At 40.3% G+C, this 25,118-nt stretch overlaps 1 protein-coding gene across 6 annotated transcripts in view; it reads left to right on the top strand.

The window, feature by feature from the left end:
* The window catches only part of arhgap10 (Rho GTPase activating protein 10), a 55,583-nt gene extending 32,000 nt beyond the window's left edge, over window positions 1-23,583 (top strand). The window contains exons 17-24 of one of the 6 annotated variants that reach the window (XM_038713127.1): window positions 954-1,059; window positions 4,715-4,874; window positions 7,255-7,396; window positions 10,915-11,080; window positions 18,248-18,349; window positions 19,119-19,211; window positions 19,820-19,889; window positions 22,122-23,583. In XM_038713127.1, the coding sequence (XP_038569055.1) occupies window positions 954-1,059; window positions 4,715-4,874; window positions 7,255-7,396; window positions 10,915-11,080; window positions 18,248-18,349; window positions 19,119-19,211; window positions 19,820-19,889; window positions 22,122-22,124 (842 nt within the window). In that variant the 3' untranslated portion in view covers window positions 22,125-23,583. Of the gene's footprint in view, window positions 1-953; window positions 1,060-4,714; window positions 4,875-7,254; window positions 7,397-10,914; window positions 11,081-15,011; window positions 15,403-18,247; window positions 18,350-19,118; window positions 19,212-19,819; window positions 19,912-22,121 lie in introns of those variants that run through there. The other 5 variants (XM_038713125.1, XM_038713129.1, XM_038713126.1 and 2 more) reach the window with 5 other exon arrangements.
* The last annotated feature ends 1,535 nt before the right edge of the window (window positions 23,584-25,118 follow it).

The following is a 25,118-nucleotide window of genomic DNA, read 5'->3' as shown; positions in this document are numbered from 1 at the left end:
CTACTGGAAATGTGTGTCCAAATAAGCCATTAAATGTTAAAGCTAAAAGGTTTAAAATGAAAAATATGCTGTAATTTGCATGCCCTCAAATGGTCTAGTGAATGACCTTGAACAGCAAAGAGACACTTTTTTTCCCCTCTCGCCCACATAACATCATTTATGTATGAAATGTCTTTAAAGCAAGCCAAACTTGAATCTCTTTACAAGTGCTATAATTGGATCAGGTTGACATTTTTATCAGGCGCTCGCAATGCCCTCATAACGAGGGGGAAAAATGGATTAGCAATGAATATTTTTTTTTTGATGGATGACAGCATCCATAAGAGGCTTTTTCCATGTTTAAATCCTTGTCGTTCCCATAGTAATGATATTTTGTGTGTGTGTGTGTGTGTTTGTGTGTGTGGGCGGTCAGATGCCCATGTGTGAGGAAATGTTTAAGAGATGATCTTGGGGGTTTTAACACAACCCTTTTATACGGTAGCGACAGTAACGTAAAGCTATCTCCTTCGCCAGCATAGTGGACCCTGCTGCCAAATTCTGGGAGGCTTCAGACCATATATCACTATCACACCTCTTCTTCCCCTATTTAAAGTGGAATGTATCATCCTCTAACTCTTAATATTTGAGGGTGATAGCCTCTGATCATTATGTCCTTAAAGGTCCACTAACTTTTGCTCAATTTCCAGAATGTATCCCAATAGTTTTTCAAAGTAATAGAGGGTTCTGTTCTTCCACTAAATTACTTTTATTTTCTGTTTCAGTGACCTTAAACTCTGATTGTACTTTGCTGTAGTTAACAGTGTATATAGTGTATCACTCATCTCTTAAAATTAGCTGTTTGCTAATGTTGTACAGTATTAGATCGCAGCTGCGTTGGCTGTTTGCCACCCGAGGAGCGCGGAGAAATCCTTGTGGTTTAATGCGACTGTATGGCTGCTTCTGTGTTTGAACAGAGGGCGGTAGTCCAGAGGCTCGCATCCAAGCCATCCACTGCCTGGTCCACAAACTACCGGAGAGGAATCGACAAGTCCTCGGGCTGCTTATGAAGCATCTGGCCAAGTGAGTGCTCATAGCTCCCTGGTCATAGTTCATCCAATCTTCACAACCCCTCCCTCCTCTGTCTCAATTCTCTCTTTCTGCTCATCCTGTCTGTCTCCTCATTCTCACTCCACATGCTTTTTCTCTCTCTCTCTCTCTCTCTCCCTCACTCCCACTCTCTTTACTCCCCCTTCCCTGCTGTCACTCCATCTCTTCTCTGTCTACTCAGTGACTGCTGGGTAAGAAAATTGATGCTGCTTGTTTTGAATTTTTTTTGCCTTTTCTTAGGTCATTTTGATGTTTATTTAAAGTTGTTGTAGGAGGATTGTGTAGCCTGCTGTACCTGTTGTGCAGCCCACCAGTGAAGTGAAATGAAATGGACCTCTCAAATTAAGCCCTCTCTTGAGATTACTCTATACACCCATGGATGGACCGCTATTGTGCATCACTCCATTTGTGAGATTAGATAGGAAGAAAGATTGAAGAAATAATGTTAGCTAACATTACAAGGTTTTACCTCAGCAAGCTTTTTATAAACTAAATATGAGCAAATTGAAGATAAGTAAATAATCCCTCTTCCCTGAGGCAGTGAAAGTCTGGTGGATCTTATTTCATAGAAACCCGCTGCAGAATCAGGCTCTGGTAAAAAGGCAGCGCTATTGAAATTGAATTTGGATTATCCAGCGTGAAATTCTCCAGACTGGAGAGACTCGAATATTTTTCTGAAGTTGGCGTGTGTGCATGTCCTGCAGGGGAAAGAAGCAAAGCCAGAATTTCACACTGCTATCTGAAATGGTTTCAGAGATGTTATAAATGTGAGTTGTCACCAATGTTTTTGTCTTCAAAGGCATCCTTTGAAGCTATTTAAACTGTCTCTCTGCAGATGCACTGCATATCATCATATTTTGAGTGTGAAATCTCTTCACCTGTCCATATAACTTTTTCTTCACTTTTTTTGACCTCCTAAGATAAAATTTCATCTGTGGAAGGTATCCTGATTTCAAAACTGATATAGGCATTTAATAAAACTTATCATTCCTCAATGTCAAATGTCATTACTGTGTTGTTAAGATAATCAGAATAGCCACTGCCAGAAGTATTCATAGTTAGATGTTGGAATTGACAAGGAAATCAATGGCATGTGTATCAAAAAGTTGTGTGTGTGTGTGTGTGTGTGTGTGTGTATGTATGTATATATGTGTGTGTGTGTGTGTGTGTGTGTGTGTGTGTGTGTGTGTGTGTGTATATATATACACACACACAGTGAGGAAAATAAGTATTTGAACACCCTGCTGTTTTGCAAGTTCTCCCACTTAGAAATCAGGGAGGGGTCTAAAATTGTCATGGTAGGTGCATGTCCACTGTAAGAGACACAATCTAAAAAAAAAATATCCAGAAATCACAATGTATTATTTTTTAACTATTTATTTGTATGATACAGCTGCAAATAAGTATTTGAACACCTGTCTATCAGCTAGAATTCTGACTCTCAAAGACCTGTTAGTCTGCCTTCAAAATGTCCACCTCCACTGCATTAATTGTCCTAAATTAGATGCACCTGTTTGAGGTCGTTAGCTGCATAAAGACACCTGTCCACCCCATACAATCAGTAAGAATCCAACTACTAACATGGCCAAGATCAAAGAGCTGTCCAAAGACACTAGAGACAAAATTGTACACCTCCACAAGGCTGGAAAGGGCTACGGGGAAATTGCCAAGCAGTTTGGTGAAAAAAGGTCTACTGTTGGAGCAATCATTAGAAAATGGAAGAAGCTAAACATGACTGTCAGTCTCCCTCGGACTGGGGCTCCATGCAAGATCTCACCTCGTGGGGTCTCAATGATCCTAAGAAAGGTGAGAAATCAGCCCAGAACTACACGGGAGGAGCTGGTCAATGACCTGAAGAGCTGGGACCACCGTTTCCGAGGTTACTGTTGGTAATACACTAAGACGTCATTTCAAAATCGCATGGCACGGAAGGTTCCCCTGCTTAAACCAGCACATGTCAAGGCCCGTCTTCAGTTTGCCAATGACCATTTGGATGATCCAGAGGAGTCATGGAAGAAAGTCATGTGGTCAGATGAGACCAAAATAGAACTTTTTGGTCATAATTCCACTAACCGTGTTTGGAGGAAGAAGAATGATGAGTACCATCCCAAGAACACCATCCCTACTGTGAAGCATGGGGGTGGTAGCATCATGCTTTGGGGGTGTTTTTCTGCACATGGGACAGGGCGACTGCACTGTATTAAGGAGAGGATGACCGGGGTCATGTATTGCGAGATTTTGGGGAACAACCTCCTTCCCTCAGTTAGAGCATTGAAGATGGGTCGAGGCGGGTCTTCCAACATGACAATGACCCGAAGCACACAGCCAGGATAACCAAGGAGTGGCTCTGTAGAAGCATATCAAGGTTCTGGCGTGGCCTAGCCAGTCTCCAGACCTAAACCCAATAGAGAATCTTTGGAGGGAGCTCAAACTCCGTGTTTCTCAGCGACAGCCCAGAAACGTGACTGATCTAGAGAAGATCTGTGTGGAGGAGTGGGCCAAAATCCCTCCTGCAGTGTGTGCAAACCTGGTGAAAAACTACAGGAAACGTTTGACCGCTGTAATTGCAAACAAAGGCTACTGTACCAAATATTAACATTGATTTTCTCAGGTGTTCAAATACTTTTTTGCAGATGTATCATACAAATAAATAGTTAAAAAATCATACATTGTCATTTCTGGATTTTATTTTTCGATTATGTCTCTCACAGTGGACATGCACCTACGATGACAATTTCAGACCCCTCCCTGATTTCTAAGTGGGAGAACTTGCAAAATAGCAGGGTGTTCAAATACTTAGTTTCCTCACTGTGTGTGTGTGTGTGTGTGTGTATATATATGTGTGTGTGTATAATTATATTTGCCATATATATATATATATGCCAAACTGAACATGCAGGTCAAATTAATGTTTGGATTTAAGAGTATTGGCTAGGATTCGCTACAGCTTACTGTTGTTGGCAAAAGTGTGAAATGTCATAAGATGTGCTAAAATCCTCCATTTTTAGTTGTCATTTTATCTCAAAATGCAGTAGCTGCTTTATGTGTTCACAGTTTTCAGTGCCTCTGTGATGTGTGAAAAAAAAATCAAGAAAACGTTCTGTTCTAAATGTGAAAAAGTAAGAAGTAATACACAGAAGGAGAAAAGATCGAGAGAAGGTTCAAAGTTATCTGTCCAGATAGCAACATCTCATTGTATATCTTGAGCCCTTTTGGATGATATAAATATTTTTTTGCTTGCTTATTGTGAAATTAAGCATTTTATTGAAGTGTTTGCCTGCAGTAAGGCAGTCCAGAGGTGGGCCACCGCTCTGTTCATATCATAAAATCTATTATGATTTTATGAAATTAAACATTAACCTTTAGGGAAAAGAGAATAGGAGCAATTTTACACAGCAAATGCCTTTTATATTGAATAAGTACAGGACAATTTGGCACTGTTTTTCTTTGTTAATATTTATTCCATCCCTTACTGTAAAGTCTAAGTGGTCCCTTGTTAAATCTTAACCAGAACTTACCAGAATGAAGTAGTCAAAGTTTTACCATGTCCTAAAAAAGATCACATCAGTGAAGTTGACTGAGCAAGTTGGAGTAAAACATGTATAATGTGAGTTGCTATCTTCCTCAGTGTGGCGGCTCACAGTCAACAGAATCTGATGACCGTGGCCAACCTGGGTGTGGTGTTTGGCCCCACATTAATGCGACCACAGGAGGAGACTGTCGCTGCCATCATGGATCTTAAGTTCCAGAACATTGTGGTGGAGATCCTCATTGAACAACATGAAAAGGTAACACTCGGGGGGGGGGGGGGGTTGCCAGACGTGCATTGCCGTATCGACAGTACTATCACAAAGTAATACACTTGAAACTGAACACTCTGAAAGCTGGAGGTGTCTACTCATAACACTATATCTTCCAGTAGAAGTAATTAGTACCATTCTTTCTATTGTATTATGTTCTGTTTTCTCCCAAAATGTCTGTTTTTGATTGGTCAAAGTCTCTACTGCACTGACTGTATGATTCATTTTGTCAGAGATGTTGTGTATAATTGTGTTTCCACTTGCCATCCAGAACCATATTTACTAAAAGCTAAGCACCCCAGGCAACACAAGGTACAATCATAGCACCAGTGAAATCTGAATCAGGTGGCATGACATCAGTAAGCTGCACATAGCACCTTTGTGTTTACCAACCTGGGTGGCGTGTAATTACTTGATACTGAAGGATAATAAATGTGCAAGCGAAGCAAAAGATCTGATGTTTGTCCTGGTTTCTTGGTACTGCGCGTTTTCTTACTATTGTTTTGACGTTTTGTATTTGGCAGTTTCTGTTGGCAGAGGAGTGAACATGCTGTACTGTACTTGACACCAGGATTTCATTTGGGTAGAGTGAGAATGTCAATTAGGGTGGATGTGATGCTCCTCTCTTCTCCTCTGTAGGTCCTGTTTGTTAAGGATGTTTAGACTTCCACCTTGAAGTCTGTTTCCTTGAGAAAGGTTTTAGCAATAAAAATGCATCATATTAAATAATGGGTACTTTGGTCTGTTTGGGTATATGCATATTGTATTTATTGCTTGCTCTACAAAATGATGAGCATAAATAAAGTTCTCAGTTAACGAGACATGTACCGACTTAAACCCTTGGGACAGCATACGCTTCACCCTCTTATTATTAATGTACAGAGGTGTTAGACAGCAGTTTAATATCAATAGTTGTTTTAATCTGGCCAATAGGGGGAGCCCTAAGTGCTTATACAGGATTAAACAAATGGGATTCAGTGCCTTTTCAGTAGGTTTATTATTCTGTAGATTGTCATATATATTTGATTATATCTGGAAGGTCGTTTGCCTGCCTAAATACATTTATTTTGGTTGTTGTTGTTTCATAACCTGTAGTTCATGTTGATCATGTAATCTCCCCAGAATGTCATTAATCAGTGTCAATCCTCAAAGGGGGATAATTGTCTGTGTCAAAGGAGAAAAAGGTTTGAGATTAGTTTTCTAATCTGTTTGGAACAGCACTGCACTCTGCATAGAATCAGATGAAACCAGGGGCTTTTAGTGACACCCTCCCCTCCCAGCTTCATTAAATGGAAGATGATGTGTGTTGTGAGTAATGGCTCCCCCCAAGCACGCAATCTAAAATGGGGTGTGAGCGAATACAGAGGCCTGGTGAAAACCAAGGGGGTATACAAATGTGCTAAAACAACACCAGCAGCACTGCTAGTCTCTGAGACTACTGAGAGGTATCCAACACCGTCCGGGTGATAAAGGATGTAGTGTTAGAATGCAGCAAGAGCATTTTGGAAAGTACAGCGTGTTAGAGCAGGGGAAAAGTTGAGCAGACAGACAGACAGGCATTAACTTCCCTCACAGCTTAGTCCCACTCCAGACTGTTGATACCCCCAGATACCAACAGTAGACTCTGTTTTACATTCACCTCCATCTGCGGAGGGAGGCGAGAGGGAGAGAGGGAGGCAGCAGAAACTCTCAGCCATATCAGATTTCTCACTTTTTCTATCTGCCTTTCTCCTACAAACTTTCTCTCTCATGCCCCCTCCTCTGTGTCTACCTCTCCTGTTCACACTCTGTCTCACTTTCTCTGCCACTTTCTCTATCTCTCCTCCCTTCCCTACCTCCCTCCTCTCCTGCCTCTCTGTGATCCTTTCTGAGGCTCTGCTGAGAGTTCCTCTCCTCTGCAGCCCCATTCTCTTTTAACTCTACATCTGAAGTTTATATGTAAACACGGCCCAGTGTAAACAGGCTGTGCCAGTTGGCCAGCCCCTATTTATTTTACTCTCCACTCTTTCAGAGATTGGGTCAATTTCTCTGAGGAGAAATGTCACCTTAACTCAGACCCACACATTTCTGGAGGAGATGTGATTGCGTTACGTGTGGAGCTGCTCTTGTTTATTTTGGCACAAACAAAATCTTCTCACATGCAGTTTTTAGGGTCCAGTCAATGAGCTGCTCTGCTTTCCCTGGGAGCACATGCTGTGGCTGCAAATGGCCTTTTCCATTCATCTACCACTTTATAAAGCCTTTCAAAACCTGTTTACTAAGTGAGGTCAGTTGAGGACATGCTGCTTCTGCTACTGTTCAAACAGCCTCTGAGCATCTGCACTGTGACTTTTGTCTTGGTAGAGACTTATTCACATTGTGTATTCAGATCTTTGCAGATGCTCCCGAGTCATGCCCTCTTTCACCTGCTGCCCCAGTATTCTCTGCTACCACAAGGCCGTCCAAGAAGCTGAATCGACAGAATCGGCCCCTGGCTGTCTACAATCCACAAGCCCTTGATATTCAGAATGGTAAGAGACATACACACATGCACCTGTGAATACATTAGAGGAACTGAGTATACATTATAACATCATACAGAATTAGAATAACTATACAAACCTCAGCAGTAGGATTTTTGTTCTCTAGAAACTAGATTGGTCCTCTCTTTTTAGATTTAAACCAACTTAGTGATCCGGACAGTATGCAACTAACATATTCATTCATTTGTGGAGCCCAACAGGTAAATTTTATTTGATAATTTGATAATAGATATCTATTCTTGAAAAATTAATGTGCACAAATGAACAGAACATAAATGCTGTATTATCCTGTAATGTATGTATAAGAAATATTCAATAACAACGTTATCCGGTAATCAGCGTGCATTGCCTTTTTTTTTGCTTCATTATTTTATCCTGAGATTGTGTTCCTGTTAGCTGATTCTTGTTGGGTTTTGTTTTGTTTCACCCTGATCACTTATCAGTGAGTGACATATCCACCCAACATATGCCATTTTCAGTCAGTATTTTCAGGAGCAGTTAGCATAAAGTTTTTCATGAAGATGAAAGAAATGTGTGGATTTAAGAGTTATTTCTGAGTCAATTTGAAGAACCTATTTTTAATGGATGTAGCTAGGAAACTGGAGAGTTATAAAGTTAGCTAGCTAGCTACAGTGTCAACCTAGTTTGTCTTGAACCGGGCAATAAAGATATTCCCTTATCTCAGTCTAATATCAAAACAAAACTGTATACAACTTAATTGTATTAAGCTAAATTTAAATTAAATTTGTCCATTACTTGACAACTTTGAGTGTTTCTTTTGAATCATGTGTATTGCCATCTGCAAGTTGATACATTTTAGATCACAAAAAAGAAACCATTGTGCACTAATTGTCAAAATACACTCCGTTGCCGCATATCAGTGAGCTAAGACTAAATAACAGAAATAGGGCTGAACGATGAATCGTTTTCAAATCGAAATTGCAATTTGAAAGAACGCAATTAGCTAATCGTGAAGATGGTGATTAAAATGTAGTGTATGTAATGAATTATACAGCGCATCTGACCCGTTTTAACCAGTCATGAAGTCACAAATTCATTCCGTTGTCATCCTTGTTTGACAGACCTGCTCACCAATCACAAGCGTCATGCGCCTCCTGTTATGGTCCTACTCACCAATCAGAGTGAGCACAGGGCGAGTACATTTTACAACAACTAACGAAACTAGAGGAAAACTTGGGATAATGGTCAAACAGACACAGGCAGCAGCTGTGCCCGGGGTTTTGTCTGGTGTCAACTCACACTGAAGTTTTTCAGCTGCGGAACGTTTCGCTTACATGTTGTTAACTTGTCATTTTGTGTCATCTCAAAAAGATTATACAGTTGAATCAACACTTCTCTAAAAAATATAATCTTAATGAAGGTTGGACTGTTGTATTAGACTACATTACTGTAGTTTTAGCTAGGCGTACCTAATAAACTGGCAACTGCGTGTTTTACCGCTGATTCCTTGCTGGGCTCATGGTTAGTCTACAGATGACACACTGAACTCAGTCGCCTCCTCTCTGTAATACTCCGTGTTGGGATTTGCATTTGTGACTGTGCGTGCCCTTGTTTACTTTTAAATGCCTGAAATTTACTTCAGTTTCCTCTTGACACTTGCTGAAATGTGAGACAATGATAGACCTGTGCATCAGGTGAGCTGGTCACCTGACCTGGTGACCCAAACAGTCCAACTCCTTAAATGTCTAATCTGGAGCCACTCTAATCCCTTCCCCATCCACAATGCAAAGTAAATCTAAATCTGCTTACCAGATTGCCTCTCTTTACCTCCCTCACACTAGCTTTTACCATGGGATATTTTAATATCAGGGATGAAAGGCGTAATCCTTTTTTAACCTTTGTATCTCTTAAATCGTACCACGTAATAGTTTTAAAGTAAGTTTTCTCCACATACAGTGGGTAAAAGCAAATTTAAGCACGATGAAGTAAGAAAGAATAAACCGTGTTTATGTATGCGTGTGAGTCTTCTTGTGACACTGCTTGTGACTGATATACCTGCAGATGTGACAGCATACCATGTGTAGGGAAGAGCATTAATCAGAGTGTGTCAGGAAGCCTTTTTACAGGTACAGTATAGGAGTGCAGTGCAGGGAAATCATAGCTTTTAGTAGAGGATTTCAGATCAGTTGTATATTGTTAATCTACTTAAACCTGCAGTCCAGCAGAAAGAAGCTGTGAACTCAACATTGACATATCATCATCTTTTAAGTTAATATTGGGAACTTGTAGGCAAACAGTTGCTTATTTACACATCCGGCAGTTACAGAGCAATATGATCATTGTTGGACCTGTGTCGCGTGGTGAATGTAAGTCCAATAATCACTCTCTTTTACGTCTGTTTTTGGTCTCTACCAACACCTGAGGCAAGTACCTGGCTCTTGCGCTGCTCCATGCACTGTGTTAACCAGCTAGTCACTAACAGTTGCTATCTGCTACTTGGTGCTAAGCAGTAGTGTACAGTGGCCTATTAGACAATTTTAGCAGAAAATGGCTGCCTGCTACGGTTGAAAACAACTTTGAGAGTGAAACAAACCAGTGAAGTTAAAAGCCCAACAAGTAGCTGAAACTCACCATAAAGCTTCTTAAAACCAAGGGAAGTGGCATGATCATTTTCTGTATGTTCTTCACAATGAGCGACACCTGTGACTTTTCCAGAAAGAGCTACAAAGTCAATCAAAAGATTCATAGAGTTAAATACAACCATTATGGCTGTCTCCCCCAAGTCTCCTGTTGTACCTGCAAGGGTGCGACCAATTACACCTTTATCATTCTTATTGGTTAATAATTCCCAACATAGCTCCACCCACATTCAGCATGAGTGACGTCTAATTAATCATGACTGAGAACACCCGTGTGGGTGTGCAGGGTATCCCATTAAGGTAAAATAAAGATAAAATTTAATAAAGAAACTGTTACAACTCAATACATAAGACCAACAATTCTGTGGTTGCATGCATGGTCAATGTAGAATGTATTATTATTGTTCAAATATTTGGTAATAATTAGGCCCAGCACCAATTAAACATTAATTTAATATGGGCTTTTAGTTTTAGTGATTTGATACGTGTTTGCTAGGGGGGAATAAAAAGAAATGCTCTACCTTTAACTACCTACCTTTTTAGCACATTAACAGTTGTTTCTGTGCCTCTCCCATCTCTCCAAATGTTTACCTGACAGTAAAATTGAAATAAAATAGCTTGGATCTCCCTTGTGTTTCTGTAGGTTCCTGTCTGTGACTGCAGAAATGTATTATTATGAACAATGCAAACATGGTTGTAAGTCTTGCCTGTTTTGACAGCAGTTTGATTTTTAAAGTCTCGTGTTGGTGCAGCATTGCCTTATGTATTGATAAATTATTCAGCTGTTTTATCAAGCAAGCTATCATCAGTAAACTGGAATAGGCTGAATATTTTACAGTAGAATAAAATTAATGAAAATCTGTGATTAAAACAAACGCTGTATTTTTTTATTTTTTCCCATCTAAGTGTCAGCAGTGGGCGATAGTTCCAGCCTAGCTACAGATGAGACATCAATGGGCAGCAATGAGTCTGTATCATCCCAGTCATCTTCAGCGTCGGCCTCAGAGACATCTACAGAGAGGAGCGACCATGCCCCACTTAACACCACGCTCTGTTCAGGCAGCAACTCCAAGTGAGTGGTTCACTATGCTTCACTCCCAAATCAATATGTGACTGTGCACCACTGAAAATGCAGGTAGTGAAGCAAGTAGATCCACAGTAAACAAAGTGATAAATGAGTCTACATGGTTTACATTCAAATGTGGACTGTATACACTGTATGGATTGCTAAGATTGTAACTGAATGTTCTGATCACTATTTTGGCTTCCACAGTTAAAGTTGCTCAGATGCTATCTTGACGCTTCATGCTTAGACTTATTTCTCTGCATTAAGTCTAAATGATCATTAGTGTTTTATATGAGCTTGTTGTAATTGACTGGTCTCTGCTTCCAAAACACAGTCGTTATCTTCATAATCAGACTGATTTGCCATCTCATTACTTCATTCATGACCATATCGGAGATGTGGGCGGCAATTCATAGGTTTGGAACCAAGCTACACAGTTATAACTTCAAGCAAGAGCACTTTCACTACGCAGGCTAACTACAAGTATAATGCAAAGCCATTTTATTTTTGTAGGGATCAATACATGTGGTTGCATTCTGGAGTAGCATTATTGCCATTATTTATCATTATTGTGATTATATAAGTAGTAATGGTAAGTATTTATTATTAAGTATTACTTAAGTATTATTAGTACTCTTATTAGTGTTATTAGGGGATGTTAGGGGTAAGAATCTTTAATTCAGAATGAAGTAGTGTTTATTATTTTGTAATTCATTTGTAACAAAGTGTTAAAATCTGTCAGGATTATGCTGATCATCCTAAACTGCCAGTATCATATTGCAGCAGAATAAAATGATGACTAAATCCTTCCTATATTAACATGCAGCACACTCCAATAAGAGCCTGAAGATGGGCCGCGCTCAGATTGCAGGCCTAAGTGTCCCAAATCAGATTTTTTTGCTTGTATGTGACTCAGATCAGATTATTTTTAGTGCTGGGCAACAAATAAAATTTTTAATTGCGATTAATTGCATGATTTCTTGCGAGTAATCACGATTAATAGCATTTTTACGCGCAAAATTGAATAATAAATTCTAAAGTAGTGTGTTGCGCACTTGTAATTTAAATGTACTGCTATATACACAAAAGTGCAATACCATGTGGTTTGCAAACACTTTAAACAAATAATGTGCTTTTTACCAGCAGTATTCCCTTTACATAGCAGCAATAAAATATTACCTATACCTATAACCTAAACATTAATGTAATCAAATCAAATATTAAACCAAAGCTATTTGCCACTGCCAGGGCATTACCTTTTATCTAGCCTGTTAAAACAAGTTACCAACAGAGTCAAGTTTTCTTATTTATTTATTTTTCTGAACAGGTATTAGCCCGTGCCCCATGGTTTGACTGTATGTGTATTCAGAGCCAGTGAGCAACGGACTTTCAAAATAATAAAAAAAAAATTTAAAACTGTGTTAACGTGCGATAAAATAATTGTCGGCGTTAATTAATAAATGCGTTATAACCACTTAACGTGCCCAGCCCGAAGTTTTTATAACAGTGTCCACTGGCAAAGTCACATGGAATCTGACCTTTTTAAGTTTGGATTTGAGACACTTTGGCTACGTTCAGACTGCAAGCCAGTGTGACCCAAATTTTTTTTGCCCATATGTGACTTTATATATGTGACTGATCTGAACTTTCTATGAAAGTGTGAACAGGCCAAGTCACATGGAATCTGATCTTTTCCAGTTTGGAATTGGGCCACTTCCATATGCAGTCCAAATCCGATTCATAGTGAGTTGTAGGGCAGTTGTGAAAGAGAAAGTTGTGAACACTTGTCATAATTCGGGAGAAATGTGACCCGTAAGAGGACAATAAAAAACCGTGAGTCTCCCGTGAGCTAACCGGAGCAAACCTCTGTTGCTCCTTGTTTACTTCTGTAGCCTGCAACAGCGTGCTGCGTGTCAGATCTGGGGGGAAAAAATTGGAATTGAGCATTAAGGCCTGCAGTCTGAACGTAGCCTTTCATATGAGGTCCAAATCAGATACAGATGGGAATTTTTTTGAAATGCTACTTAAGCCTGGACAGTCAGATTCATGCGACTCTGTAGTCACAATTCTGCACTAGTGGGAGCGGAGGTGAACGCCAACATGGAGGACAGCAGCAATGGAGATAGTCAGTGGACTCTTTTTCTCCTCAGCCTCGTTCACATTGTCATTTGCTCACGAATTCTATTTCTTCCACCCTAAATCAACTTAAAAATAAAATTGTAGACGCTAACCTCTGAGGCCTCATTGTTTACTTCCATAAGACAGCGTGCTTCGTGAGACATATTATTTTTTTGCACATGCGGGTCACTTGCAGGCCGTGAATTCACACTGGAGTCTGCTATGGGCCACATTTAAAAAATAATCTGAACAGTCGGTCAAAAGATTCGGATGTAGTCGGAATTAAGCAGTAAGGCCTGCAGTGTGAATGTAGCTATAATGGCTCAATCTTCTTGCCTCTTCCCCATGAGATTATTAAATAGGTAGTACATCTTGCAATACATTTGTACTCTGATATAGCATCACAGTTGCAGTTACACTTATCTGTACTGTGGTTGCGACACAGGTCTGTATTTTCCACTCTCGTAAAAAGAGTATTTTGCAAGCAGATACTATGTCATTAGTAATAACAAACAATATTAGATTTTTGAACATTGTGAACTGACTCTAAATTTTTATGTGACAATGTGCACTCGTAGCTGGCATTAGTAATTTTTTTTACGTCCTATACACTAAATAAGTTATGAGTTAATCAAAAATGAAACGATAGATTAATCGATAATGCATTTTTCTCGTCGGCCACGTTATTAGTCAAACGTCAACTGTTTGTACTTTTCTTTCTGTCTTTTGTCCTAGTAGTAGATGGTAAAAGCTTCAATAGTTGGTTGCTTTGCCTCTCTCTTGCTCTTCCTCTCTGTCCTCACTCTCTCTACTAAGTCCTTGGTCCTTTTTGTTGTTTCCAGCGCCTGTCTTGTCTTGAATGCTGATGTGAGAGATGAATTATTGGGTTATGCTGCAGATGTTAGACTCTTTGCTGTGTCATGTCTACAGATTCACCTTGAAATAGACTTTTTTTTTTTCATTCACTGTCCCTTTCTCCTTCTCCATCAGCTGAAAAGAGAGCTGTAAAATAAACACAAATCCACCTCACAACTTGACAGAGGACAATGTGATTCCTCTCTCACTTTGACCTCAGTGGGTGGGTGTGTGTGTGTGTGTGTGTGTGTGTGTGTGTGTGTAGGCATGTTCGTATCAAGTGTTTTCTCTAAGTTGCTGGATTAGACAGACAAGGCTCTATATTACTTATGTAACCAACTCCTTTTTTCCCCCCGTGGCTATTTTATTTTGTGCTTTCCCACATATGTGGCATCATGTTGGAGGACGGAAGGAGCAACCAGGAGGAGGTCGTAAATCTCAGCTCTTATTTGTTTGGGAGACAGGTGGCCGAGCGTTGGCCGTGTAAATCGTATTGACATTGGGGAGATATTCATCTTGTTTACCCTTATAGCCGCAGCCCCTGTCCCTTTATGAAGACTTGCGCCATATGTCACAGGGTGTCGCCCTGGCTTTGTTCACTCATAAATCTTAGCATGTGAGATGGTGGAGACCTGTTAGCACAGCGCCTCTCTGGCCTGGAAACCAGGGATTCGGCTTCAGTCCTAGCCAAAAAGAGCAGTAGGGATCTCAATTGGTAGATTACTTTCATCCACTCTCAGAAATGTATTATCTGCACTCTGGTGTGCTCAAACGTGCACCTGGAAAACAGCATATTTTCGTCGGCTTTCTGCAAGAAAGCTGCAGCAAAATCTGCCTGGTCATACACAAATGCATCATGACTCACTATATCATGCAATAAGTCTTTTGTGGACTGTGGCATGATTTATCATCTCCTTCATTTTCTCTGTCTTCCCTCATTTCTCCTCTTCTCCTTAAATTTCAGTCACAGCTTTTCCCAGTTGTACTGTTGCCCCAAGTCCTGCCCATTGAGTTTTGTTATTTGGCTGCTTTTCCTTTTCCTCTTCCCTATCCTACCTCCAGCCCTCCATGCCTCTTGCTGGCAGACAGCTGTGGATCATAAAATGGTGGATCAGAGCTTATTTCCTGCCCACCCAAACTGGCGGTGGCTGAGCGGGCAGCTTGGCTGGAGGTTTGATCCCACTTTCTAATAGAAACAGTACAAAATCCCACCGCTGCCCTTCCTCCTTTAGTAGAAAGACAGTTGATAGCCCTGCTCATCCCCGTGTTAGCTCCACGCCAGGATCAACGAGGCCTGGATGCTGCAGGGTGAAATTCCTGCAGTAATGAGAAACAGCAGTCCACTTCTGTTGATGAATTTTTCCCTGCTACATGTGATGATGTGATAACCCTGATGGTTAAAATAATAAACTAAAAGAGCCCCTAATGCAGTTCACTTTGGAATTTGATCTTTGCATTGTTTGTTACTTTTGATCTCATGATGCTTTTCATGTATAATAGAATGACTCCTGGATATTGTGATATGTATGCCTATAAAAATTCTTAAAATTTAACATTCTTAAAAAATTGTTATGAATATTACCTACATCTGGAGAGGGATTTTTATGAGAGCCTCACATACAGTGTATTTTCACACGAGTCCCCATTTACTGTATTTAATCATGTTTACAGAAGAAGCTTAGCTAGGCCTGTGATGAGTAAAAACAACGGATGAGCAATTCAAAGCTTGATGCTATTTTTGTTGAAGAGAAATGGCAAACGATTTCCCTCGCTTTGGCTTAGCTATAATTGTGAAAGCAATTTTGGGATGAATCCATTTACCTCTGGTGCATTTAACAAGTTTCTAGGGCAGTCATGTAGCATTCACTGATTCCCCCCAACTGTTTATTCTATAATTATTTAGATATCTGTTCATTTTAAAGATCTTCACTGATCTGTATAATCCTCTTCCAAGTGAAATAAGCAGTTAGATATGTTAACTTTTCTTAAACATGTGTGTGCATGCATTTTCTGTTTTTAATTTTATCGCATTTAGCGGTTTTGTGTGTATCTGACTGGGTTCACCTGCAGGTGGGTGAAGTGTTGGTGCTCCTCTGCTCTCCCTTCTCTTGGCTGTGACCCAGGCAGACAGTGGTTGTGCTTGGGCCCAGGTTAATGAATGGATTTGCTGCACTGCAGCGCGCTATCCCCCCATGCTGATGTGGAGCAGCTGAGCACCACAGTGGCCGCACACTGCTGCAGAGCTATAAATCACCCACAGTCAGGCCAGGCCCAAACAGAACAGCCACCGCTGGGGATGGACAAGCGCACAGAGAGGGAGGCAGGGCAAGAAATGGAGGGAGGAAGCGTTGCAGAGGAGGGAATGAATTCGTGAGCCCAGTACCGTGTGTTCACCTCCACCTATGTCCACATAAGATCCCCAACCACGTTCCCACCTTAAGGCTGTCTTGCTCTCTCTTCCACCAGTGGCAATGTAACCACTATTCACAATATCCTCTCAACCTCCAGCCCCTCCCCAGCTGCTCCCTCTAATTGCCTTTATTAACGTCTCTATGGGAGCGGCAGCTAGGAGCAATTTGCTCATTATGTACTGTATTAGCACTGGCCCTGGGGCAGGCATGGAACACAGAGGGATGCCTGGCTTAGACTCCTGCTCTCCTCTGCTCCACTGTGTCTTTACCCGGACCCCTATGTCCATCCTGTAGGTCGGCCATAGACTCGTTGGCCCTGATACCAGCCAGTGTAAAGCACAGCTACTACTGTAACAGATAAAGCTGACGGTAAAAGTGTATGGTCGGAGTGTTATTGTTTGACTTTACACATAAAGAAGTAAAACATTACTGTAGGCATTGAATGTGTATGCATGGTTGACAAATTAAAGGAAACATCAACATAAAGTGGGCCATAAGCCTCCAGAACAGCTTCAGCGCACCTTGGCGTAGATTCTACAAAACTCTGAAACCTATTTTTCCAAGACATTCCCTCATTTTGTGTTTTGTTGATAACTGGGGAGAGCGTCGTATAGTAGGATTGTTGTTCATTCTTTGGACGTCACTCTACACACAGGTTTGAATTCCAATTTCACTTTTGGCTGTTCTCTGAACAGAAAAGCAAACACCTGGCCCATGTATGAATATTCCTCCAGAATACAAACATTATGTTTAATTCATGAGTGTTTGCGTCTCTCATTCTGAATCCTCTCCATTGGCATTTTTACAGACGCAGTCAAGCCAGATGATTTTAGACTGAGAGTTTGTTATTAATCAGGTCGGTTTACTTTAGAAAAGTTGAGAATCAGTCCAGGTCAGATTTTAGCCGGTTAATCTTAATGTTACTCGTTGGCTTGAGTTATGGAGCGCAAGAAGTTTCAGAACTACGACACAGAAGGTCAAATAAATCTCTTTTGTAATTTCAGAGTGTATCAAAGCTGCTCTTGATGCTTAGCTTTCAGGTTAATATGGACTACTGTTGAGAGTCGGTCCTTTTGAAGAGGCTTTTTGGCAGATGGACTGGAATGGATTATTTAATTTATGGAAGCCTGCCGGGATAAATGTACAGCCTGCACACAATGAGAATTCAAAGTGCGAGTCCCCGTGTATGTAGCTGCTGTACAGTACGATGAAACAATTTTAATGTATGATTCAAATTTAAAAATGTAACTTCAACTTCAAAATGATTGTAATTATTATAAATGATTACCCTGCTGCATGTTGATATTTTATCATTGCTTATGACTTCAGTAGACCCAAGTTTGCAATGATTGTGGAATTATTTGACTTGACTCCCCATGACATGAATGTCCCGTCCAAGTGAAAGAACATCCTGAGTGCGCTAGTTAAAATTATGGTTGTGGATGCTGTCAAAATGAACCACTGACAAAGCTACACACCATTGAAATTTGTTTTAATTCATACCCCCGCAAGGTTCTGGACAGGAAATTTATTCTCACCTTGTCTCCATAACAACAGGGTGCTCAGTTTAGCTCACCTGTTGCTATCTTTCCACCGCTTACAGTAGTTGCTACCAATTCTGAACAATTAAACAATGTATAAAAGTACAGCTTCTGTTGGTCGTGGTGAATGTCTTCTCCACTTGGCTGAAAAACCACCAGGTCCATCTTTTTTTTAACATGAGACAGCATTCTTACTGCCTATTGTGTGATTTTCTTCACAGTATGTTTTTTTGTTTGTTTTTCTACAGGGCCCCCATAGCAGGAGCCTCATGGTCCACTCCTGGAGCGCCAGGAGAGAGCCAACCTGCTGCCACCACGGCTTCTTCTGAAAAAGAAAATCCAGGGGAGAGGTAAGACAGGGTTCCCTCTCTTTGGAACCTTTGCCTGTTTTCCTCGCAACTGGATTTTTATAATTTCAGTTGACTACTTTTTTCCTGCCTTCATTTCTGTTTCGTTAAGTCATTTTCACACTCACATACTGGTTAAATGTCACACCCTGAGATTCCTTCACTCTCTCAGTTTTCACACACTTGCTCCATTACTCGCTTGCTCGTCTTATCTTGCATGTTCACTCAAGAGAATCACCAACTCTTTCGCTCGTGTAACATCTACTTGCAGTCTTGCACATAAATATTTTCCCTGGCTTTCTCATATATTCACCAGCCCTTAATTTAGTTTACCTTTGCAGTAAGGCAGCACAAGGATTGGCTATAGCAGGGGCAGCAACCTTTTCCCCTTTCTGTCGAAACCCCAGATACACACAGTATCTGAGCGAACCGGGTGGGACTGTGTAGACTGCACATTCTGCCCATTACACTCCTCTATTGCTCTGCTTCCTTGAGAATAAATGATGAATTCATTTTCAGTGCTTTCAGATGTTTACCAAGGAAATTGCAAACAGTCTCGGTCATTCTATGGGCAATCCATTAATGTTATTTTCATATAAATACAAATCCTCGTTTTTACCAAATGCGGTTCCACGAGAGTGCATTATTCCAAAAGTCTGAATTCAAGAACTCTGCTGAACATTGTTGTATTGACAACTCTGTGACCACAAACTTTTTTCAGTTTGTATATCTTCTTTCTCCTCTCTCATCCTACATTGTTGCTGCTCTGCAGAAAGAATATGAAATATTTATCAGGGCATCGTGTGTTGAAGGCACAACTTCTACATGGTAATGTTGCTGGCATTCGAGATAACGGTTTGCAATGGTGAGCAAAACAACCTTTCTGTGGAAACAGTTTTTATGTTTTCGTGAACGCAATGGCATAAATAAGGCTTTTTACTAACCTTTGCAGAGCGATGAATATAGTTTCTTTGATGGCGCACTTTTACATCAAACTGATTTAAAATGCGGCTTCTAAGCTCACAAATATGAATTTAAAAGCTGAAGCACGACGGAAGGAGATTTCTGTTCTACCTCTGTTTGTGTGCAAACCTACTTTAGATTCCCCTCGCCACTTTTTAATTATCTCACCATAGATGGTTGTCTGCTGTGCGGACCTGATGTGTGCCTGCCTTTTCGGCTATACAAAACCTGCTACAAAGAGCTCTGCATCTCATTGTTTGGGCACGAACATGGGTGCATGTGGGTGTGTTTTCACTCGCTCACGAGTCTGTCTAGACTGGAGATAGGGCAAGACAAGAGTGTGTAGTGGCCCGGCTCCTCTCTTGGTACTTTTGCTTATTTTCCAGCCTGGTCCATTTCTGCTGTTTCGGGCTAGTGAGTGAATGAACAAGTAGGCCTCAGGCCCAGATTGAACTGTGCGGTAATCCTCCCCAAAGCTCCGCCAGCTCACTGATTGCCTTCATTTTTCAGTGTCACCAGCAGGAAAGCCATGGCAGTGTACCCATGTGAGGCTGAGCACGACTCAGAGCTCTCCTTCCAGGTCGGTGCAATATTCAACGCCGGTAAGTGTTATCGCCTACACCAGTCGCTCACTCAGAACCAGCCCTGGCATATTGGATTTGGAGGAAAACCGAACACCCAATCTGATCTTCAATCGAACAGAGAGATGAGACGAGAGGGAGAGGGGGGAGGCAGGAGACACAGATTTGCTCTTCCTGTCTGGAAGAGGCTCGACTGAGCTTTAATCACTCTCAGAGGAAATGAGGATTTTGTAGTTTCTATAGTACTATTTTTTTTGTCAAAACCGTCTTTTGTGAGGCACAGACACTGTAGATGCACTATAGTCTTTACAGGGTAACATGTTGTGATGTCTTTGACAAGATCACACAGTGAATTGCAGTTTATTGGTTGTTATGGTTGGGTATAATGTAATCAAAGTTTTTTTCTTTGTACTGAAAAGGTGAGCCCACATCTTTTTTTCGACATTGTTGGCCTCCACTGTTCCACTTTAGATTTAAGCAAACCGTCTCCCATCGAAGATATAATAATCTAAAGTTATGATCTAAACATCAAAATCTGACCGCTTCCATTAAAATATGGATTCAGCGACTGAAACCTCACCTCAGTCACATTCTTATATACTATATTCATGCTTATATACTATACTTGTGTGAAATCTTTCCTGTTTTGATGCGTGTACATTAAAGCCATCAGTGTGTCATTGTTGGTCGAGTTCATGTCCGGACAAAAGCCTACAATAATAAACAAAAAATTACACACAGTCACATTTTCATTAACTAAATGAAATTATGTTCTAGAGCTCTTGTTCTGAAATTTCATTTGAAGCTTAACGGTTTTGTTAGTAAAAGTATTGCTGAATGATGATGTGTTTCTTTTGGATCTCACCTTAAATGTCCAGTTACCTCGATAGAAAGTTTGGGGAGTTTCAGTGTAGTTCATTGTAGTGTAGTAATCAGGCTTCAAATGAAGTGATTGACATGTTACATGAATGTTACACGATGAGGTTCTGATTAACTAAACATCTACAGTACCTTGAGGACCCTTGGCATTTTAAATAGTTTGCCGCACTATTCAGTTTTTTCTAAATGTATGTGTGATTTTGTTGTCAGAGCTATGTGCATAACAAATGTGCAAAAGGTCAGGAGGTCTGAATACATGAGCAAGCCACTGTGCATACAGTTGCTCTAAAGAAAAATTCAGTCACATGTTGTTTCCTCACTCTTAAAACTGGAAGGACAACTTTGCCTTGCTTATTTATTTTCTTAAAGGCTCAATCTGTAATCACTTGACTGTGTCGATTTTAAGGTGTGTTCACTGACCTGATTGAGTTATAAAACTATATATACATGAACAAATTTTATTCTGCAGTTTTAATATGTACAGGGAAAAGCAAACAAGTATGGAAAAACGGGTAATAATGTAGATAAAGTTTATCCTTCTATCTAAAAATGCGCATAGGATTTATTATGATTTGACTCATTAATAAAAAATATAAAAACTACATTTGGGGATAAAAACTCACTGTTAAAATAATGCCACAGCAGAAGGGTTTGGAATTGCAAGTTTGTTATTGTACTCTGCACATGTACAGATAGGGGCAGGGGTTAAGATACAAGTTTTATTTTTATGTATTTTATTTAATTTGTTTTAATGAGAACAAACTGATCAAAAAACATCAGAAAACCTTAATAATGCAGAATTGTTTTCTTCGGGCGTCCTTGTATTAGAAGACATGGCTGTCAATTTGGGAGTAAAAGCTGGGTCAAATCCTGTACTTTGAATTTTGGTGGCGGGTTGACTCTTATTTTAGTTTTGTATGAAAGATTGGGCTTTGAAGTTCCTTGCCCATTCTGTCTTGAATAGACACACGAGCACTGCCGGACTTGTAAACACATTTCTTTCTCTAAATTTTAAATTGGCTCACTTTGTAGACAAATCGAGAATCCTGGGAGGATTTCGAGAAGGCATGCCACAAAAATGTTCTGTGCTCTGACACATCTGTCATACTAAACAGTTTGTGAGAGCTCCGTTTTTCAGCTGAGATTAAGCTGAACAATAGAGATAAAAATGAACCACAGTAGATTTTAGTGTACCCGCATCATTACTGTATCCTCTTCAGACCTTTGCTCTGTTCTTTCTGACTCATGCACATACTGTATACTCGCTGGAGGCTCTTTGTCCTCTGTCTGTCCCCCACACTCACCCTCCCTGTGGTGCTGTCCCCACGGTGACGCTGTGTCCTCTCCTGCAGTGACCCTGTCGAGAGAGCCGGGCTGGCTGGAGGGCGAGCTGGAAGGAAAGAGGGGCCTCATCCCTGAAAACTATGTGGAGATGCTGTAGCCCCAAATGAAAAAAATTTCCAACAGGAAAAATATGCAAAGATGGATGTGCCTCAACTCTGACATTCACAGTAGAGCCTTGTTTATCCAAATCCCTGAATTCTGTCAAGCAGGTGACAATATGTTTGATGCATGTGCAAGCATGAATTTACTTTGGTCAGAAATCCACATGACTTTCAGCGTTGTAATGAGTTTGCACTTATATTCTGCTGTTCACAAAGATGCTGTAGCTTCTAAACATGCAGGTAGCTTTGTTAGCAGCAGCACCAGAGAACGAGCGCCTCTCGGTTAAAGGCCTCACTCTCTCCCCCAGTTATACATGGTATCCATGAGCTCCCAAGTCAAAGAACGGTCCTCAGAAGGTGTAGGGATCAAGGAAGGTCAGAACTCAAATCACTGTAGTCCATTTTCGTTAAGATGTCCTGCAGCTTTAGACCGTCTTGACAATGACGCACAGCTGGTTTTCAGCTTTTAAAAGATTAGAGACACTGTCCCGATCATGCCTTAACCTTCAGAACACCCAGTGTAAATGTATGTACGGGTAATGTGAAAATGATTTGGCAAGTTACTGCTTTACCTTTTAAAATGTTGCATATTTCATCCATTTTAAGAATATTTGGATATTCAAAATAAGGCACATGACTATTGTAACTTTATTTTATTTAATTGGCACAATGATTGCATGACTTTTGAATTTTAAATACACTCTGTGCTGTTATGTTGTTAATGCACTCCACAGAAACGCAGTTAAACGCCTCTTTGATGCATGATTGAACTTCTTGTGTTTAACACTAGCATCAGACCAAGTCAGCAAGGTAACTTTAAATAGTTAATGATTGAAACCAAGTGTTGTCCCTGTCAAATTATCTGTTCTGTTTGTTTTTGAAGTGTATTTTTAACGCTGTTCAGTTTTCCTCTGAGCAGAGAAATGAGACACTGCCACAAAGTTGAAATTTTAGTTTATCGTTATTTTAACTTTCAACTTCAGTGGAATAAGTGATTAGAAATCAAAGCTTTTTATCAATAAGACTAAAGAATGCAGTATTTCAAAGTTTTACATCCATTCAACGTATAATTATTGAAAGAGCTATGACTGCCAAGTATGTTTTACAAGTCTCTGTTAAGTGATGGACAGGTTTGAAGTTTTTGGTTTTAGCATGTACACACATGTCCTATTACAATTCATCCCTCAGCTGTTCAACAAGACACTCTAATTTGTCTGAGAGCTTTGGTCCAGCAGACTGTGTTTTCAATTGCAATAATTTAAGACACTGATTTATGACGTTTGTAAAGGGCCTTGACTTCTTTCATTTTTATACCTTTGGGTATCTTCTTGATCAATGTTAAACAAATAAAGATTTTTTTGCTCTTTACAGTATTATGTATTCTTGCCATGAGATAAATGTGATGAATGATAATTTAGAATTTAACATATTGAAGTCTTATTGAAGGTTGTTGTTTTTTTTAGAATTTCAAGTTTAGTTTAAGCAAACATATCTTGTATAATCATTTATAATATATACAGTAAGACATTTGTTTTCCAAAATAAGACTGACATGTTAATAGATCGGTTTTATTTTGGAAAACAAATGGACCAAAGGAAATTAAAGAAATCACTGTAGCCACTTTCACTGTTGACTGAGAGTTATAGTAAGTGTCAGGAAATGTGTCTGGTTTTACCAATGTGAAATCTAGTGCTATGTCTGAAAAAAAAAAATTTTCATGACTCATCTATTGTGTCACTGAAAAGGCCCACAGTTTCCTAGAGTCTGAGGATAAAGTGAGTGGTGAAATGAGAATTCATTCTGCAGCCAGTACTGTTACAATGAGCCATGTAGTGTAATGTAACCCTTCCTCTTTATATTGACCTGCACTGGTCCATCTGACTAAAAGCAACTTCCAAAATAACTTTCCAAAAGGGGATTAAAAATAGATGGTAATCTTTCACAGAGGCAAACACACTAATCCACCTCCCCGATCCATTAACATCAGAGCCTCACGCATGTTAATTCTTAGACTACATCTGTGTAATTAACACACCAAATGGCCTCCAGACCCGGTGCTTTGGCCTCAGTTTCATAATTACCATCAGTCCACCACCACACTTAGACTTCCAGTTGGTGGGCTGATGCACTATTTAAAAGTATAAACACACATGCGCTGTCCATTTTGAAAATACCAGAGGTTGGAGCTGTGGTTTCAGTGCAACACATATGTCCACCAGCTCCCCGGAGCAACTACAGACGCCATGATTACATAATGAAATGAGGCTGAGCTAATGAGATGGGCAAAAGTTCCCCCCACCACCACCACCCACCCCCGGGGCCCTTCATCATCATCTTCCCTCTGCCAGAATACTGCTGAATCATAGAGACATCCACCCTGCCGCCTCTCACTCTGCTTTGGACTGTCTGTCAGAAAGCGTGCCATATTGCTCTTTCTCCCTGCCTTTCTCATTTTTCTTCTGCCTACCTGTCTGTGTCTCAGGAGTATTTAAAACTCCTCGCTGTCTCTCTCCTTCTTGCCTTCCGTCTTTTCCCCCTTCCGCTCCACAGTCAGTGCTCCACTTCTTTTTCGGGTGCTCTGATAGTAATTTGTTTATGAAATCAGTTCATCTTCACGCATTTATTTTTCCTTTCCTCCTAAATTTGGGAATATGACTCATTGAACTGGGGTGTAATCAGACTCATATTTGAGACCTTTGAGCTGCCTTAATATATGTTGAGATTGAGTTTGAGTTACCTGTGGTGATTTCTGTCTGCATGCATTATGCATCAGTGTCTATCAGTCTGGGATGATGTATACATCAGTGTGACCGTGCTGAAGTTGGTGTGTTTGAGTAAAAATCCAAATGGACGTTTTCATTTCTCGTTTCCCAGACTCCTGGCTGTGTGCCAGATGTCCTCTGC

Source organism: Micropterus salmoides, unplaced genomic scaffold (genome assembly GCF_014851395.1).
Source record: "Micropterus salmoides isolate LMB-PRFRI ecotype aquatic unplaced genomic scaffold, ASM1485139v1 Ms_hic_scaffold_12, whole genome shotgun sequence".
Classification (NCBI taxonomy): domain Eukaryota; kingdom Metazoa; phylum Chordata; class Actinopteri; order Centrarchiformes; family Centrarchidae; genus Micropterus; species Micropterus salmoides.
Note: the sequence above shows the minus strand (reverse complement) of the source record. Positions and strands in the feature narration are given on the sequence as shown.